The 18589-nt window shown below is 34.7% G+C and overlaps 3 protein-coding genes across 8 annotated transcripts; all 3 read right to left on the bottom strand.

Moving 5' to 3' along the window:
* Positions 1-474: 474 nt before the first annotated feature.
* LOC110918523 (probable protein arginine N-methyltransferase 6) lies at positions 475-4957 on the bottom strand. Of its 2 annotated transcripts, XM_022162818.2 has the most exons (13): positions 4673-4951; positions 3484-3549; positions 3347-3415; positions 3204-3239; positions 3052-3117; positions 2902-2970; positions 2748-2825; positions 2595-2673; positions 2394-2488; positions 2240-2324; positions 1345-1499; positions 1008-1126; positions 509-752 (listed from the first exon to the last, which is right to left on the bottom strand). In XM_022162818.2, exons 1-13 carry the CDS (start codon positions 4904-4906, stop codon positions 710-712), a joined length of 1194 nt encoding a protein of 397 aa, XP_022018510.1. In that variant the 5' UTR covers positions 4907-4951; the 3' UTR covers positions 509-709. The 2 variants fall into 2 exon arrangements, 1 of the variants encoding a protein (XP_022018510.1); XR_004883164.1 differs by lacking the exon at positions 1345-1499 and having other exon boundaries at positions 475-752; positions 4673-4957.
* Positions 4958-6989: 2032 nt separating this feature from the next.
* LOC110918522 lies at positions 6990-9619 on the bottom strand. Its single transcript, XM_022162816.2, has 3 exons — positions 9364-9619; positions 8145-8983; positions 6990-8051 (listed from the first exon to the last, which is right to left on the bottom strand). Exons 2-3 carry the CDS (start codon positions 8955-8957, stop codon positions 7170-7172), a joined length of 1695 nt encoding a protein of 564 aa, XP_022018508.1. The 5' UTR covers positions 8958-8983; positions 9364-9619; the 3' UTR covers positions 6990-7169.
* Positions 9620-11060: 1441 nt separating this feature from the next.
* LOC110918524 (plant cysteine oxidase 4) lies at positions 11061-15693 on the bottom strand. 5 transcript variants are annotated; one of them, XM_022162822.2, is made up of 8 exons: positions 15525-15693; positions 14545-14677; positions 14366-14435; positions 14101-14250; positions 12930-13084; positions 12702-12849; positions 11449-11670; positions 11061-11355 (listed from the first exon to the last, which is right to left on the bottom strand). In XM_022162822.2, exons 4-8 carry the CDS (start codon positions 14198-14200, stop codon positions 11246-11248), a joined length of 735 nt encoding a protein of 244 aa, XP_022018514.1. In that variant the 5' UTR covers positions 14201-14250; positions 14366-14435; positions 14545-14677; positions 15525-15693; the 3' UTR covers positions 11061-11245. The 5 variants fall into 5 exon arrangements, with proteins under 5 accessions (XP_022018514.1, XP_022018515.1, XP_022018513.1 ...); XM_022162823.2 differs by having other exon boundaries at positions 14101-14233; XM_022162821.2 differs by lacking the exon at positions 14545-14677 and having other exon boundaries at positions 14101-14233; positions 15525-15688.
* Between the last annotated feature and the right edge of the window lie 2896 nt (positions 15694-18589).

Below are 18589 nucleotides of genomic sequence, written 5' to 3'. Positions count from 1 at the left end.
ATTTATAGGAAAATTTACAGCCCATTTTATTATATTATGTTTTGTTGTTGATGTTGAGAAATTGTTTTTAATTGTTCTTTGATTTATCAGTTTAAACTAAAGAAATGTGTGATAAACAAATAATATAAAGTTTAAACTAAGCTAATTTGTGCCATCTGGATTTTCTTTATCTTGGGCTACAAGAAAATTGACTTATGTCATCATTAAAGAAACCCAATAGTTTAGAAGGTGGCTCGCATTCGGTTGCCTCTTTTGAATTTCTTTTGATATATATCTATAATCTATCTATACACACACAGGGTATTACAATTACTATTACTATTACTAATAAATCACATTTTGACAGGAAGCATTGTCATGTTAATTACAAAATTTTAAACAGATCCATGATTATTTCAAGTTTCAACCTAACCCTGTAGATATAATAATACTATAAACTCAATTCTAGAATTACGAAAAAACGATTCAATGCAGTTACTTTTTTCAACTTTTATATGCAAAAAAATTGTTATCCTAAAAAACAGAATGAATAGTAGAACATGACATTCAACATCCCAACAAGACAGGTGTTTTAAAAACACCAAAATCTTTAATCCACTGACTAAGCCTTACAAAATCTTACACTCTCTATATATCTAATATCTCTACTACAAACACAAACTATTCTTGCACAGTGAAAAGTCAAACAAACATATCAATTCACACATGGTCAACGCAACACGGATTTCTTTACGTAGATATGACCACCTGAGCTGCAAGAGAAAAGGTCAAACAACTATTAGTTATACATGTAAAGTAATGGGTCAAAGCTCAAGATTCAAAACGGGTCATTGTAGAACGGGTTGGAATTGGCTATAGATTGGAACCACTTCTTTGTCCAGTTATTATTATCTAATGCATTAATCACTTAACTATGAATATGAAAACAATATTGTTACAATAACAAATCACTATGTTATATAAGCAGAGAATGAGGTTCTAAAAAGTAGTTAGAATGAGTAACTTACGCATATTCAAGATGAATGTCCATAAACCGATTGTTCTCTTTACATTGAGTTAATGTAGCAGAACCATCAATAACCTGATCCTTCTCGACCTCTACTGGATCATCGAAGTACACCAACGTCTGTCAAAAATAAAATAGAAAAAATTAACAACCAAGTACCACAATTACAAGTGCCCATTTTGACCTATATACTAATGAACTGGCTGATTTATCTACTAGTTCTAACAGGTTCAGTGATTACTTTTTTTATAAATAGATAGTGTTTGGGTCAATGAGACCCGGCCCATTTAACCCATCACCAAGCCGCCAATTTTGACCCGTCACCCACAACAGTGTACCTGTTGCCAGTGTGTATAAGGATCCCCGGGTGCAGTGGAAAGAACAAGTGCATCATCTGGACGGGCTCGTTTCCTCGGATGACCACTAGAAGGGTTTGTTTTATCAGGTCCGTTAAACTCAACATCAAACCAAAATGCAAACCCATGCAAGGGAGCTGAACAAAAAAAAAAGAATTAATCGGATTACTGTAAACTAGTAAATTTCTCCTGCGCGTAAGTAATGCGAATTTATACCGTCTAACGAAAATGTATTATATTGGACCCGACTTGTTTCCAAACATCATTTACGTCAAAAAGTAGACCAACTAAAAATGTACATAAAATAATAACGAAAACATTTTATATTTGATTCGACTTATTTCCTAAAAAAATTAAATCGAAACCTAAAGAAATAGTGTTTTTTAAGTTAAAGGATGGTACCGCATTGCGGCGGCGTCGAAACGTAAAGTAACTCGAATTTATACCGTCTAATGAAAATGTATCAAATTTGACCTGACTTGCTTCCGAACAGCATTTACGTCAAAACGTAGACCAACTAAAAACATACATAAAAATATGCACGAAAACGTATTATATTTGACCCGACAAAATTTACGTGGAAAAATAAATCAACTTGAATTTATACCGACACGTACTTATATAAGAATAAACACTTAAAACTCAAGGGGGTCAAATGATGTTTCATAAAGTTATTAGAAAGTTAAGGGAGTGTAAGCGTAAAAACTGAAAATTAAAGGGTTAAAGTAAAAAAAAAGACAAAAACCAAAAAAATAATAAAAAAAGTTACTGTAGCGCCGATGTGACGGATGCTACAGTAATCCTAACTTGTGTTTTAGTAATATTTATAATTACCGAGATAAAAAAATACCTTAAAAGTGTTTGTAAGGGACTTTACCTTTCATCATAGATTGTAGTTTAAATCTTGTTGTGACTGATTCTAGTTCTTTGATTGTGATTGTATAGCAATCCACATTCTTTACCTGTTTCCAGCAAAAACAAAATTTCAAATATATACATTAAACATTAATAGTGATCTTTTAGAAACTAACCTCATGTGGCCACGTAAGAACATTCTCTCCGTTGATTGTCTCCACACATGGCTCTTCAAAGGCACACTGTTTTGCTAATGGCAATAATGGAGACACTGCAATAAACCAAAGTTTGATTCACACATACAGAATGCACTTAAAATTATTAAATTTACACATATACAAGGTGGATAAGTTTATTTCGGATTATTTTTTACTCACTGTCAACCCCGTAGACATTCCGCCAGAAATCAATACTTTCTGCATATCTGTCAGGATGTGTAACAGGGGCCATGTATAACTGCATGAAATATTATTACAATTATATTGTTTAAAAGTTAGAAATGCTGACAATAATGAATAAATTAGGTATACCACTGCATGTGAAGGAAGAATAAGACCGCCTGGTTTTAACCAGCGATCCCTGGCAAAAATAACACTCCCAAGCATGCTCTATAATACAACAGAAATACTAGACATTATTTATTGATATAAAACATAAGAAATAAATATAGAATAAAACTGGTACCTCATATAGAAGCATATAACCCATCCACTCAGAAACTATAACATCAACCATTCCATTAATCTGAACATCCTGCAAGAAGACAATATGATGTCATAATTATAATCACAACTGATGTACAAGATTTATATCGTGTTGTTTATGGGACTGTACCTCAACACGTCCGTTTAAAACAACAATTCTGTCCGAGAGGTTATTTGCCTTGACAACTCTTTCCGCCTGTTTCAAAAATTAAATATAAAACTAGATTTAGAACCATCATATGTTTTAATGGATTAATTATGATTAGAATATCATTAACATACCTGCATAGCTATCTCACTGGCATCCACTGCATAAACCTGGTAAAAATAAAACCAGTGCGATTATTAAAGAAATTACAAATAATTTAATCATTTTAAATATAATCATTCATCAAAACCATTGTTTATTTCTTAAATAAACTTACTCGTTTTGCTCCGGCTTGAGCACAAAATATTGAGAGGATTCCTGTGCCACAGCCAACATCTAGAACAACCTATGATACAAGTGAATAAAATAAATATTATGAAATTAAACATAAAAAACGCTCGAGTATTTTCTTACTTTGCCTTTAATATGACTCTGATGTTGTAAAATAGCATTTCTGTAAGTTTCTGTCCTCACTTGATCCTGCAGAACTAAACTAGTTAGAAATTTGGAATACAACATAAAGAATCATGAAGATGCATAGTTAAGAGTGAGACAAGAGTGGGATCACTCCGGCGGTTGGGAGGACCGTGCACTATCCCCCCCCCCCCCCCCCACATTGAAAAATTTGTTTATTGCTTGAAAAGTCATAACTGAATGTCATAACATGCTGAACTCTTCATACCTACATAGTTAATTCAAGCTGTGTCTATCAACTATATAAGCAAAATTACAATGTCATATAGATGATAGTAAACAAAGTCAGCGTTTATGTGGCAAGAAACAATATGTATGAACACAATTAGGCATACAGAACAGCAAAGAACATACAATAAACCACAAAAACAACATAAAGACATAAAGAATATCAACTGAATACCAAACATTTCTATGAACCCTAAACTACGAACTTTGGCTCCTAGCAATGTGAAGCAACCGGAAAGAAATGTATAACCAAATTCACAATATCACACAGATTAGGGGTACTGAACGGTAAAGAACATACAATAAACCATAATAATAACACAAAGACATACAGAAAATCAACCGAATACTAGAACACAATATGATCTAGATTAGAGTAAGCAAAATCAGCGTGTATATGAACACAATTAAAGAACATACAACAATGCAAAACAATAATCGAAAATATACGCGATAATTGTAACAGTACCTTGAGCATAAAGAAAATCAACAATGCAGGCTGATATATCAGAAACAAAACAATATGGAATGATTGTAGTAAACAAAATCAGCATTTATATGAACAAAATTATGGATACGGAACAGTAAAGAACGTACATTAAACCATAAGAATACCAGAACATTCTATGAATTGAAGCAACCGGAACAATATATGTACAATAAACTTTGCAATATATATCATATAGATATAGATTACAGTAAACAATCAGTAAATAACATATAATAAACCTAACAATAACACAAAGACATATATAGAAACAATATATGAACAAAATTAGGTATACAAAACAGTAAACAACATACAAATTACAATAAACCGTAATAATAACACAAATACATACAGAAAATCAACAATGCATAGCAATAATCGAAAGAATACGTGATAATTGTAGCAGTATACCTTTAGCATCTCTTCATGAACACCGACATGAGAATAATACTTGAAGTAAGCCCTATCGTAGTCCGTACAAGGAGGCGATTGAACTTCAGGCTGGCCGGCGGGAAGCCTACGTGGTGGCCGGATTGACCGAGGACGGCCCCGCCGTGGTTTGCCGCTGCCGAGGTAGTTGCGTTGCTTTTTAGTGGTAGTGTTACTGCTGCTACCTTCACCAGGTGTAGACGATTGTTCTTCCATTTTTCTTTCTTCTTCTGATCAAACGGTTTTCAATTCTGTGGTGACTGGTTATGGGCCCCACTGGATTATTTATATACCGTTTATTGTAAGTTGTAACTGAAATAAGTTGTTAGTTTGTTTGTTACACTCAACGGGATTGATATGATAACAAGCAACGGTATATATGTGGTTTATTTTCACTCTTATGTAATAAAAATTTGTTTGAAAAATATAAATAAATAAAAAATATTTATTATTTTCAGTCTTATGTAATTGAAAACTAGTTTGAAAAATACAAATAAATAAAATTAATTAAATAAATAATAAGATATGTTTTGACAAGTAATGATCCATGACTTCAGTTATTTTCTCATTAAGAGATATCTTGTTTGGGGATATATTAGAGTTGGATATTTACAATTTTCTCGATTTAAAAAATATTGTTAGAAATAATGTGTGTTTCTTCAAATTAGCTAATTACTATACTTACTAATTTTATGTAATATAAGCAGTGTTGCAGAAGTTGCTAGACGCTCACTAGTCGGCCGAGTGGGGAGTTGGGAGTACTCGAAGAGTACTCGGACATGTTAAATATAAAGAAATTAATTATTGGATATTTTGTATGTGTCAAAATAAGCGTAATTCATGTCAAAATTATCATTATGCATGTCAAAATTAGCATAATCCCAAGTAGTCGCCGAGTAGGCCGAGTAGTTGTTGAGTATTCCAAGGTTCCCATCAAGTATCTGACCGAGTATTCCGAGTCGTCGCCGTGTATGCCGAGTTTGACTGCCTCCGACTTATAAAGACTGACTTTTAGTAACTCTCCAAGGTAAGGTTCCGAGTACCGAGTAGTCGCCAAGTACTCGGCCTTGGAATCCGACTTTTACAACACTGAATATAAGTAGTTACTTTATCATAAGATACGTTTTCTCGAGTTGCAATTTCACTTCGTAAACAATAAAGAATATAAGTCTTTAACGTTTAATTTGATTATTTTATTAACAGTTTGTATTTCTTAACTCTTTTAAGAAAACTCAATACATATGTGTCTATAATTTTATTTTCTCAACATTTCGGTATAAATTTAATTGAAGACGGAGTTGTATTGAAATTTGATATCGTAAAGTATACCGGGTACCAATATCGTACCTGTGTCGTAATGACCCGAACTGATACCGGTCAAATCGAATTCCCATCGCATCGCATAAGGAATCCCACTAGTATAAGTTATAAAAGCAATAGAATTGATAAAACTGTTCACAACTACACATGTAGCATCGTATAAGGTATCCCACCTTAATAAGTTATAAAAGCAATGGAATTGGTAGAACTATTCACAACTTCACATGTAACAAATGTGCTAGCAAATTCACAATTTGTTTGGGTGATTGGGTTTTATTTTCATTTTAAGTGTATTTTTTACTAAATATAATAATCTGTTTAATTACTTTCCATCTTAATGATAATTGATTTCCACATTTTTGTTACTATTTTTGTTTTATTTAACTGTCTAAAATGAGTATAAAAAGTTATGCTGTTGATTTATGCAATTTGAGAAATATTATAACGTGGGTATTGCATAGAGGAGGTGACATGTTTGGTATTGTACAAGAAAAGATTGTTACATTTTATAATCAAGTAAAAAATGTAATATACAGGGGCGGACCCAGGGGTGTTTTAGGGGTTCCGAGGAACCCTCTCAGTTTGGAAAAAATAGAAAAAAAAATAGTGGAAATTTTGTATGATTTGGAAAAAAATCAAAAATTACTGAGAATTAGTGAAAATCTGCTAAAAGGAACCTTGTGCATCAAATTCCTGGATCCGCCACTGGTAATATAGATCTTAATTTAAGCATTTTATCATAGCTAATTATCATAGTTTTTTACCATTAGAATACACACTTTGAAAACCAATTTGATCAATTTAGCTCCACTAGAACCATTTAGGTCCCATAAATTTAAACCAAGTTTGGTTAGTTCAGTTATGACTAGGTTTGTTAACCATGGTCTTGATTTTAACAAATGCATGGTCGCTTCGAGTCACTTAGGTTCAGAAGGTCGAGGCGGGAGGTGAATCCACTAGCCTCGCGTACCTGGTTACATTTTTACAGTAATCACAACGGTTACAACTGCACTTAATAGACGAGCTAAACGAGTTAAGTGACAAGTCAAAACATATCAGCATGATTACAAAAGCCATTTGTTATAATCTTTTCTATTTTATTAACAAAAGGTTAACAAAATGGTATGACAAACCAATTCACATGCAGAACCACCCCACTTTAACTTTCTGGCATAGGATTCATTTGTTCCTGCGGACTATGTAACTGGTCGTTTTCATCCGTTTTTGGGTCATCAGCTACCGCACTGGGAGGCATGTATATAGGGATCCATAAAGTATGTGCCTTTTTTGCCGAAGGCAGCGTACGACACAGCCACGAGTCTGACGGTGATTTTGGCAGTGGCAGTGGAGCAAGGTGCTGAAAACCTTTCAGTTTCTGGTTACCTTTAGCATCACCAAACAATTCCAAATCAGCATCAGAAACTTTACACTTTTTTCCTTTCATATCATGTTTTGATTCATCAGCATGCATAGACTCCAACGGTTCATTGAAGCTGGATTGCGTTTTTGAACATGATGGAGCCGAATCTTCTTTTGGAGATTCAGCTATATGAACCGTATCAATATAAACCGTCTTCTCAATTATGGAATCTTGGTCGTCGAGTTCTGTAACTTCATTCGTCTTCTTCATATCAGCTAGTAATTCCCTAAAGCTTATACTCTTTTTCTTTGAGCTTGTATCGCTTTGTTCAGAAACGGTAGACTGAATCGACCCGCTAAGATCAAATGGAATTGCAGGTCCCCTAATGCTTATACCCTTTTTCCTTGCACTTGAATTGCTTTGTTCAGAAACGGTAGATTGAATCGACCCGCTAAGTTCAGCTGAAAATGCAGGTCCCCTAACGCTTATACCCTTTTTCTTTGAACTTGTATTGCTTTGCTCAGAAACAGTAGATTGAATCGACCCGCTAAGTTCAGCTGAAAACGCAGGTCCCTGCAGACGATTGTACAGCTTTGATCCTTCTAAGTTTGTGGATTCGGTGGATTCGATCTTCAAAGCATTATTCCGTGATCTATGCTTGTGTACACCACTCCTTGCAGGCTAAGATCAAAAGGTTAAAAACGGTTAATCAGTAATTATTAGTTAAATAACTGTTTATGTAAGAATAGATCCAAATAGTGAAATAGATAGTACCTCACCGTCAGTTTCTCTGAAAGAACTACTACACGAAGAGCCTGCGTGAATTCTATTTGTAGGAGAAATCGGTAATTTGGCCTTCATACACATCCCATGAACTGGATTTACAGAACGAAAACGTGGAACTAGTCCACAAAATTTAAACGATTTAGTATCATGTTCATGGTACTCATAATCACTATCGTAATCATCCTGGACCTTTTTATGATTATCATCCATTTTCACCGACTTCTTCACTTGTGGCTTCTCTTTAACAGCGATTTTCTTTAAAGTACGCTGAGGTGCATCTGAAGCCACTGCTCTTGCAGCAGGAAGAAAACGACCCAAAATGACATCCCTCATTCTCGGTTCAGCCCGAAGAAGCCCAGATGGTTTCACATCCGACCCGAGTCCAATCACACCACTTGCACTACAACTATTGAACGACATTTCCCCTGATGAAATCGTCTCAACTGCATCCACATACACTTCACCACTATCATTCTGAGAACCAGAAGTTTCTTTCTTTCTTGATTTTGAACATTCGGCTTTAAATATCTTTCTGGGTTTAAAAAACCTACTTGGAGGGCTTTCCGTGACTTGAATCTGTTTATTCTTTTCATTCTTGGGTCTTCCGGGACTATGTTCCCACCCGAAAGGAACACTTCTTGATGTTGATCCAGTTTTACAAGATTCTGTTGAAGGTTTGTTAACTGGAAGATAACTTTCGTTTTTTCTGTTTTCGTTCTTCTGTGATGATGTTAACGACGATGAGAATCGCCTCACGGACAAAAGTGGCCGGTTAATGTTCAAACCCTTGTTATCCATCATAATCAAAAACAGTTTGATTGAATTTTCTGCAATTAAAGTCATAATCAGAAACACTTTGATTGAATTTTAGCAGCAAAACCCTAAAACCTAAAATTTATGTGATCTTTCATGTTTGTAATCAATTGATGCGTTTAACAAACTTCAAAGCAATCAAGAACAACATGATGAATCCTTACAATCCGTTATAAACATGAAACACATGATATATTTTAACTTAGGGATTTAACAGCTAAACCCTAAACCCTAAAATTATGTGATCAATCTTCATGTTTCTAATCAATTGATACGTTTAACAAACTTCAAAGTAATCAAGAACAACTTTATGAATCCTTACATTCAGTTTCTACAACACTCTACCCCAATTTTTTCTCGAAAGAAATGAAAATAAGTGTAACCGATGAAATACCTTAAATGTGTGAAGATCTTGAGGCAAGAACGGGTGAATATGGTTGAATGAAGGTTTGATTATGGAAAAAAGTGAGAATAAACTGAATCGAACGTCTGTGTTGGTTGTTGTTATCGATTGGAGGCCTTAATATAGACAATCTGTCAGTGGAATCTGACCGCAATTTCTTCAGGTTGAAGATGAACAGATGATATTATTATGAGCATGGATACGTTCCCGCCTTTTTTTAACAAAGTGAGGGTGACAGGGTGTGCAGTTGTGACAACCTCCTTTTTATATTACAAAGTTCATGTGAATTTGTAAAAAAAAAAAAAAGTGTAAAAAAGTTGTGACAATCACGTTGCGTCATGTCGCCTCCACCTATGCAGACACTACTAGTTGTCTGGCGAGAGGAGACTGAGTAGATATTCTTCGACAGTGATAATTGTGCTAAAAGGCCATCAGCCCATAATCCTTCTCTCCTTCCTTCGGCTATAAATACCAGACTCTCCCATAGGGTTAAGCATTCGTTCTCTCTCACTCTTACAATTAACACACACTTGTCTTAGTTCTTTAAGCGATATTTATTCTCATGCCGAAGGGTGGTTACGAGGAGAACCCCATCTCCTCTTCGTAACGAGCTTACAGTGTTTATTGTTTTGCAGATCGCTCTCAAGACATCATCAATCATCGTTTAGAAGAGATTATAGATTAACCCCTTCTCTCTACTCTCATGGTTCTAGTCTTGCAAACCCGTGTTTCTTCACCAATCATTGTAAGTATTTGTGCTTGGGTTATTAAATAATTTGGTAATTAGTTAGTCTAAATCAAAAGCAATCTTTGAAATTTCTAAAACCACAAATGATTTTTAGGTGTGTCCAACATTCTCTCGAATAATATTTTTCTCCCAATATGACACCACTATCTGCATAGAAGCCATTGAAGTTTGGATACTAGTTCAACTACAACATAATACCATTGGCTCACCACTAACCTTGAAGCCATTAGGCTAGTTATTGAGTATGTATTTAATGTTTGTTACTTTTTATTCACTACTAACCTTCTAACCAAAAAAATGATATTTTTCACCAACATACTTTATTCAAATCCAACACATCTACTAGTTTTTGTTGCATTTATAAACTATCTATATTATAAAATAAGGGTATAGCATCATTTTATATCATACTTTTGTTAACCCTTACGCCCCGCTTGCGGTATGCGCATATAATGTATATATGTGTGGATGCTCAGTGGGCAAAAGTGAAAGTGCACTAATTTTAACGTTATTTTACTAATTTCGTGAAAATAATATTAAAAGAGGGGATGGTTAATCATGCATCATGTGGTGGCGTTGATAGCCGAAAGACAATGGAGTACATGCACTAATTGGCCTTTGTCTTAATTGCCGAGTAAGTGTTATGTGTCTTATGTCCAAGTTTTGATGCAAAACTACCATTGAGCCGGTAGTCTCACTGGAAGCAACATCTCTATTTCTACGGAGTAGAGGTAAGACTGTCTACATATTACCCTCCTCAGACCCTACCTTAGCTTTGCTATTGGTGGGATTTACTGAGTATGATGATGATTTTGGTTAAACCTTATCTCTACCATAATTTTAACAAATAATAAGTAAATAAGATCAAAATTTAAAACTCTCTATCCCAAATGCACAAAATCCCTCAAGTAATTAGTCAAAAAAGAGCATCACACACACCTACAGAAATATAACTTAAAGCCATTAAATGAGTATAACCAAAGATAAATAACTAGACACTATATCATGTTGTATATGCATGCCAAGTCTTGCATAACCAATAGAATTACATTATTGTCCTTCAGCATCTTTATAAACAAAGCTAGTTTCCACCTTAGATGCTGACCAATTTCGAATAAAACATTTTCAAGTCTTGATAACGCGGCCTTTGTACTGGCCCCTTCGAATCACAAAATCATCAGGAGGTTGAAATTCTTCCAACCATGCAACTTCTGACTCATCTACATCAATTGTACCTTCAAAAAAAACAAAAAGATGACTTTGACTTTTGAGGTCAAACATACCACTTTGACTTGTATTGTTTGGAAAGAAAATGAAGTTGGATTTACCGGGTAGAGTATCGACTACTCCAGTTGACCGCCGGAAATAGGTGCAGTGCCGCCCATCCTCCGACGAGTAAGGCGGTGACAAGATGTCAAAGATGGCACATGGAGTTCGGGCGTGAAAACAATGGATGTTACCGCCGGTGTTTGGATACAGAATTGTGGTCGCACATGGGCCCGTCATCACAGTATCTTTAACAAGTTTTGCAGGTCTTGCTGATGAAAAATCTATAAAAATAAAAGGGTATTTATTGATTATTATATAATAATTTACATCGAGATAGTTGGTAAACGGGCTACAAGCTGCGCCGCTACCCCTTTTTGAATAGCAAAACTAAGCCTTTTAAAAAATACGTTCATAGATCTCGGGGTCATAACATTACTATGCATGACCCTTTGAACTCGACTAAGTAGGTCCACAGCCTCTGGCGCCAGAAAATAAAATAATACTTATAAAATAAAACAAGCTTTAACAATCATTAAAACTACACTTTGGGTGAATTTTGACCCGTTTGATCCAGTTCCTTTTTAGCTGTTAATATAGTTACGCGTGTTTGACCCATTAAAGATGAAACATAACATGAACCCATCTGTTACCCATTCAGAAATAGAGGGTTTGAATTTGTCACCTCAAATAATTATTATCGAGTATTATGTTACGTAGGCAGAATATATGGGGCAGCCACTATGCTATTACGCTATTTTCAAGTGCATTACCGATTCATCAAAAAAAAAAAAAAAAAAAAAACTTATACATACTTGCATAATTAATCTGTTATATCATTTTTGTATAGCTTTAGTTAGATATAGTAGATCAAATTCAAGCAAAAGATTATGGGGAAGAACAATTCAACAAAAAAAAACATTAATCACCTCAGCCACTAAGCATATTATGTCATCTAATTATACTAAAATTGGAGAACCATGATTTAGCTAGAATGAGTATGCATACGTATAACTATGTTATTCGTTTTAACTCGAATGATTATGACCATTTTTTAAAACGACCCATTTTGATCCATTACGCCGCCGACCCGCCTGTTTTGCCAGGTATACTCATACCTCATATTGTCAGATTTGGGTCTTTGATTACGTTTCTGGACAAAGTTCCCATTTTTAATCATATTTAAAACACGAAATTTTATAAACTTCGAAAAACTGGAAAAAAAAAAAAAAAAAAAAAGCGTTTAGGGTCGACCCACCATATTTGCAACCTCTATCCACCACTTGTCATAAGTCATAGTCAAGAAAGATGATACCTTGTGACGTATCAGACGGTGAGGGTTCATCAAGCCAATCATATGCTTTTACATCCATTGATCCATACAGAAGCTTGCTAAAAACAGTCATTCCGGGATGATTATGAAGGGGAATGATGGAAGACGGTGGCATGCAAAATATCCCCATCTAGAATAAAAAGTATACATATTAATAATTCAGTCTTTTCGTAAGAAAAAAATGTGAATCTTTTTAGTTTTTAAACTTACAGTGAAGCTGTCGGACTCATGAATATGGATATATTTAATCGGTGGCAATGATCGATTGGGCCCATTGGGCCCGTTGAGTTCGCTTACGGGACCTGTCCAGTTACGTACTGTTTGTGCTTCCGGCTCCAGCCCAACATCTGCAGCTTTTATTTTATCTGGTCCAAATTCAAGAAAGAAAAACTTCAAGGTTAAATACAATACTTAGTATTTACACTTGTGCCGTATGTACGCGATTCTTAAAGGGTCCAAGGGTAAAATGGTCATTATTATGAAGTCAGAGCTATGTTTACTAAAACAGCATGTTAAACTGGTAGGTCTTTATATGAATATATGAATATATACAGATTTATTTGTAAATATGTATATGTGTGAACATATGTGTGCATATGTATAGTGTATAGATACGGACATATATATACAAATTACATAGAGGGGTGTTTATTTTATGTTGAGAGCTACAAGAACTGCATAATACAGTTGTAGCTTTTGCTTTAAGCGTGATACAGAAGATGGTTACATATAGGGCTGCAAATGAACCAAACGTTCAGCGAATAGTTCGCGAACCGTTTGGCGGGAAGTTCGTTTGTGTTCGTTCGTTTATTAAACAAACGAACACGAACAATAAAATATAGAGGCCGTTCGTTCATTTATGTTCGTGAACGTTCGGTAATGTGTTCGTTTATGTTTGATAGTTCATTAGTGTTTTTAGTTTTTATATTTTATTTAAGTGCTTCAAAACTCCGACAGATAAAATATTTCATAAGTGTCGGTGTATTATATATTTTGTTCATGAACGCTTGTTTGTGTTCGATTGTTTCATTTGTGTTCATTTGAAATCATCAACGTTCGTTTTCGTTCCTTGCCTAATAAAAACACAAACATTAAATCCCGTTCGGTAAGTGTTCATGAACAGTTTGTGAACATGTATATATCTTAACAAACGAACACAAACAAGGTCTGTGTCTGTATATTTGAAGATATCCCGCATAAATATTCTTAGGAATCCAAAATGACTTGAATAAAGTCAACAACATGTCATGGAAAATCGTCACACATGTTAATTTAAAAAAAAAAAAATTGTTATACCACAAAAATAATATTGAACGGTTAACTAACAGGTCGTGGGGTCACAGAGAAGGTACGAAACAGATAAATAGGCTTAAAACCTTACCTAAGAGAGAACGGATTTTTTCAAGAGCGTCGTCTGACACGGGTCCAGTTGGAGATAAAGATGCTTTACAAGCATTATAAAGCTTTTGTATTTGAGGCATGATTCAACAAAAGCTGAAATAATAATCCCGCTTCTGCAAAGATCTTGTTTCTTGAAAAAGGTTGAAAATGGTGCCAATTGTATAAATAACTTTAATACACAAAAGCCCCTTTGTAAATGATTTTTTGGAGCGAATCAGGATCACAATTGGTTAATTGACTCTTACAATGTTGACCAACTTCACCACAATATATCCACATCTCCATCATATGGTAATGCACCCCATCTTCTCACCGCTGCATATGCGAAACCAAATAAAAAAAATCGCAGCTTAAAAATCAAATCTTTAAACATACCTATACAAACGATGTAATATAAATGACCCACAAAAGAAAAAACGGCTACCGTTTTCATCGTTGTCCGTTACACACCGTCACATTATGTAACACAAATCAACGACAAAAGAATAACGTTTAAAAAGACCTAAACGAACCGGACCAGCATTCATCGAAAAACGATCATGTGCAACCTTAGACACCTATGCAAAACATTCCAGCATCAGCTTCATTTATACCATTTTCATTGTTCTCGGTAACACACAATACACCCTCGCATCAAGTATAATATAAATGACCCACAAAAGAAAAATGTTGAAAAAAAAACTAAACGAATAGAACCAGCATTCATCGAAAAACAATCATGTGCAACCTTAAATAGGGCTGTAAACGAACCGAACGAACACGAACAAGGCCATGTTCGTGTTCGTTCGTTAAGGAAACTAACATGTTCGCGAACTGTTCACGAACGCATACCGAACATAAGTTTATGTTCGTGTTCGTTCGTTAAGGAAATTCAATTGTTCCCGAACAGTTCGTGAACACTTGTCTCGAACGCAAACGAACATTTAACTTGAAAATAAAACCGAAAGAAGCACACAAATTTCAGTGCTTGCATAAAACTGAAACAAGCCCATCAATGTACATACAATAACCAAACAATTTAGTAAACCATCAAAACCTAATCACTTCTGCACTATAAAAAAAAAAAAAAAAAAAAAAAAAAAAAAAAAAACCCTCATCATTCAACACTCAACCACGAGTTACAGAATTCAACAAATTAAACTTCAAAATCAGCACATAACATAACAAAACCAATAAAACCCACAAACAAATTCAAAATCTTTACACTAAAATTTATTCGGAATTAAACCGAAACCCTAGAACAATCAAAACCCACCAAATTAAACAACCATAAACCCATAACTAATCAAGAATTGAACAATCAGAAGCCCAGAACTGATCAAGAATTGAACACCCAGAAGCGTGAATCAAACGCAGGCATCTTTACACGATGAAATTAAAGAAAAAAAATAATAAAAATCGAACCTTTTTATCCTGCAATTGAAAAGGGGGCTTGAAATTGAAAAGGGTTTGATGCGATTGAAGAAAGAAGAAAGGGTCTCCGGCGGAAATAGGTCCGTGACAATCTGACAATGTTGTCCTTGCTTACAGTTGAATTCACGAGAATGCCACGTTCCTGCCCACTGCATCAACAAGTGGCACTACTAATTATATACGCGAAATCGACAAGAAATTAATTTTTATTATTTTTTTTTTTAGTAAATTATGATTTTGACCCTTATGGTTATATCACTTTAACCCTTTTAGCACAATTATTTTTACCCCTAACGTTTTTTTTTTTCTAACATTTTTAGCCCCTAACGTCTTTTTTCTAACCTTTTTGGCCACTAACATTTATTGGATGGGGTTAGTGTTAGGGGCCAAAAGGGTTAGAAAAAAAGATGTTGAAGATTCAGATGTTAAAAAAAATTAGGCTAAAAGGATAAAAGTGATATATATAACCAAAGGGGCTAAAATCGTTTTTTTTTTTTAATTTCTTGATGAGTGAGTCGTAATTGAGAAGGAAAGGCTTAAAGGCCCGATTTGGGTTCATAAAGGTGGAGTCCTTTTAAGGCATGAACAATTTGATATCTAACTTAACCTACCACACTAAACCAAACTTAATTTTTTTCTTTTTTTTTATTTTTTTATTTGTGATGAAGTGGTAAGAGAGAGATTTGGTGTTCCAAGTGACACATGTTCGATTCCTGCTCCTAGCATTCAAGGCCGGCTCAAAATTTTCTAAATTTTTATAGGCCTAAAGCGGGTAGTAAAATTGGGGCCCTTTTTGTAAACCAAAAAAATTGCTATGGATCCTATTATACATATATCATCTTTGTAAACGCATAATTATAGATCATAAACCTAAATGTTAACAATCTCAAAGCCAAAATTACCAACGTATAATATATTTTCTTAGAATTTGAGGCCTTAGGAAAATGGAGGCCTAAAGCTCTTGCTTTATTTCACTCCCCCTTGAGTCGGCCCTGCTAGCATTTAGTTTCGACGGCACCTAGTGATGATGAGAACTAGGCGAGTAGGCGACAGTTCGATCCTTGAAACCGAGCAGATTTTACTTCACCGTACTGTCGTGCCTTCGGGCGAGTGTTCATTGGTTTCGGCCCTAGGTGAGAGTTTTCCCCGGTTCGGAGGCGAGTGTATCCCCATGTGGTGAACATCGCTACTATCCTATTTGGAGGATTCGTTGGTCATTCAAAAAAAATATATAAAATGCTAAAGTTGTGTGGTGTGGAGTGGCGTGACGTCATCCAGTTGAGTAACAACCTAACACCACCTTGGGGGCGTTAAAGGTGCTTCTGTGAATGCAGTGACGAGCGTGAAAGGGCTCTAATTAAGGGCCACATTTAACCATTTTGGAGCTTCGTTGGCTCCATCAAATTCCTTTCAAATGGAGGGGGCGCCAAAGGGCTTGGCTCCACACCATGTAGCCTAATAATGAGTGGTTTTCAGGTGTTAAATGTGTCATGTTTGTGGGTTGGTGGGTCTTACCCTTGAAAGTTGTTTCAGATACATGAACCGGAATACTATATGAATATTCATTGATTGATCCGATTTTGTTTTACGTGTTAATGGTTTAGAATTACAAGTTTACAACACATACAAATATTATAAAACAGTTGCATATGAATTGAAAAATCTTATGTCAATTTTTCTTTTAGTTTGTAAATTATGGCGTAAGATACTTAACCAGTTCGACTTATAATATAAAACAAATAAAAATACATGTATGCGGGTCAACTTGCAAACCTACTAATTGACCCAAAAATGACTCGAATTAGCAAAACATGATCACAAATTCAATCCAAAAATGTTTAATACAAACTCAAACACGAGAATTATGTGTTAGGTTCCTACCTTGTTTTCATGTTAGATGCATGTTTTGTTTTTGTATCATGTAACCAATTTATGCCTCTATGGCCTATGTTCACGATTCAGTTTACATCAACGAGGTCGCTTAAACTCGTCATGAGAATGTTTTTACATATGTTTTTTTTCTTTAATCATCGGTTAGTCAGCCTACACACACGTGTCTAGTGGTGGTTATGAAAACTATTTATAAATCATTGTTTGAGTAATAGTTTATAACTCTTTATTCATTAGTAGTACATTTGTTCATATAATTTAGGTGGGCCGTATAAATCTACTTTCTTGTACTTTTGGGTTCATTGAACTTGTTCATATTAGCTGGCTTGCATCAATCAATTGTTTTTAGAATGTAAAATGCCAAAAATATTCAGATTCTTTAATATTTTTCAGCTGACTTAAAGATTTCAGGTTGAGTGTATACTTCAGGCAATCCATGCTTGTGCCAAATTTATCATATGTGTTACAATTGCTTATCATGTGTGTGTCACGAATGCATAAAACTTACGCGTTAAAAAAGTTATAATGCGTGTTAATTATACCAATCATTATTATAATAAAAGAAAGAATTACACAAGTAATACATGTGATATACATGTTTTATGGATTTTATCACTAGGTTTGAGACTACACCTTTGATACTAGCAGGGAACTCGCGTGATGCATCAGAGTCAGAGTCGTGAATTTTGTAAGAGGTATGTTCCTTCAGTAATAATCAAATGAAAGTTTTAAAAAATTAAAACTCCACTACAAACGCATGCCACATTATCATTAAACTGCTTTTGATGCTTAGATTAAAGTTGTACTCTATCAAGTACAGGTCATGTCTGTAACATGTTGGATGCACCAATCCAAAAAAATTGAACATACGCGGAAACTAATCAAGTACAAGTCTTAAAAAATAACCCATTTGTCACGTTCACTCAAAAAATAACCCATTGTCCCGTTCAATTAAAATTGCCCACTTCACTCGTTTAGTAAAATAACGTTAAAATTAGTGCACTTTCACTTTCACTCGTTTAGTAAAAAATACCCAAATAGAGGAAAAGTAAAAAAAACAAAAAAATTACACATTGTGTGTTAACTAAATTTTGGTATGAACAAACGGGCAATAAGCTGCGCCGCAACCCTCTTTTGAATAGCAAATCCAATTCTGCTGAAAACAA

The sequence above is a fragment of the Helianthus annuus genome, chromosome 16 (genome assembly GCF_002127325.2).
Source record: "Helianthus annuus cultivar XRQ/B chromosome 16, HanXRQr2.0-SUNRISE, whole genome shotgun sequence".
Classification (NCBI taxonomy): domain Eukaryota; kingdom Viridiplantae; phylum Streptophyta; class Magnoliopsida; order Asterales; family Asteraceae; genus Helianthus; species Helianthus annuus.
This window is presented reverse-complemented; position numbering and strand designations above follow the sequence as displayed.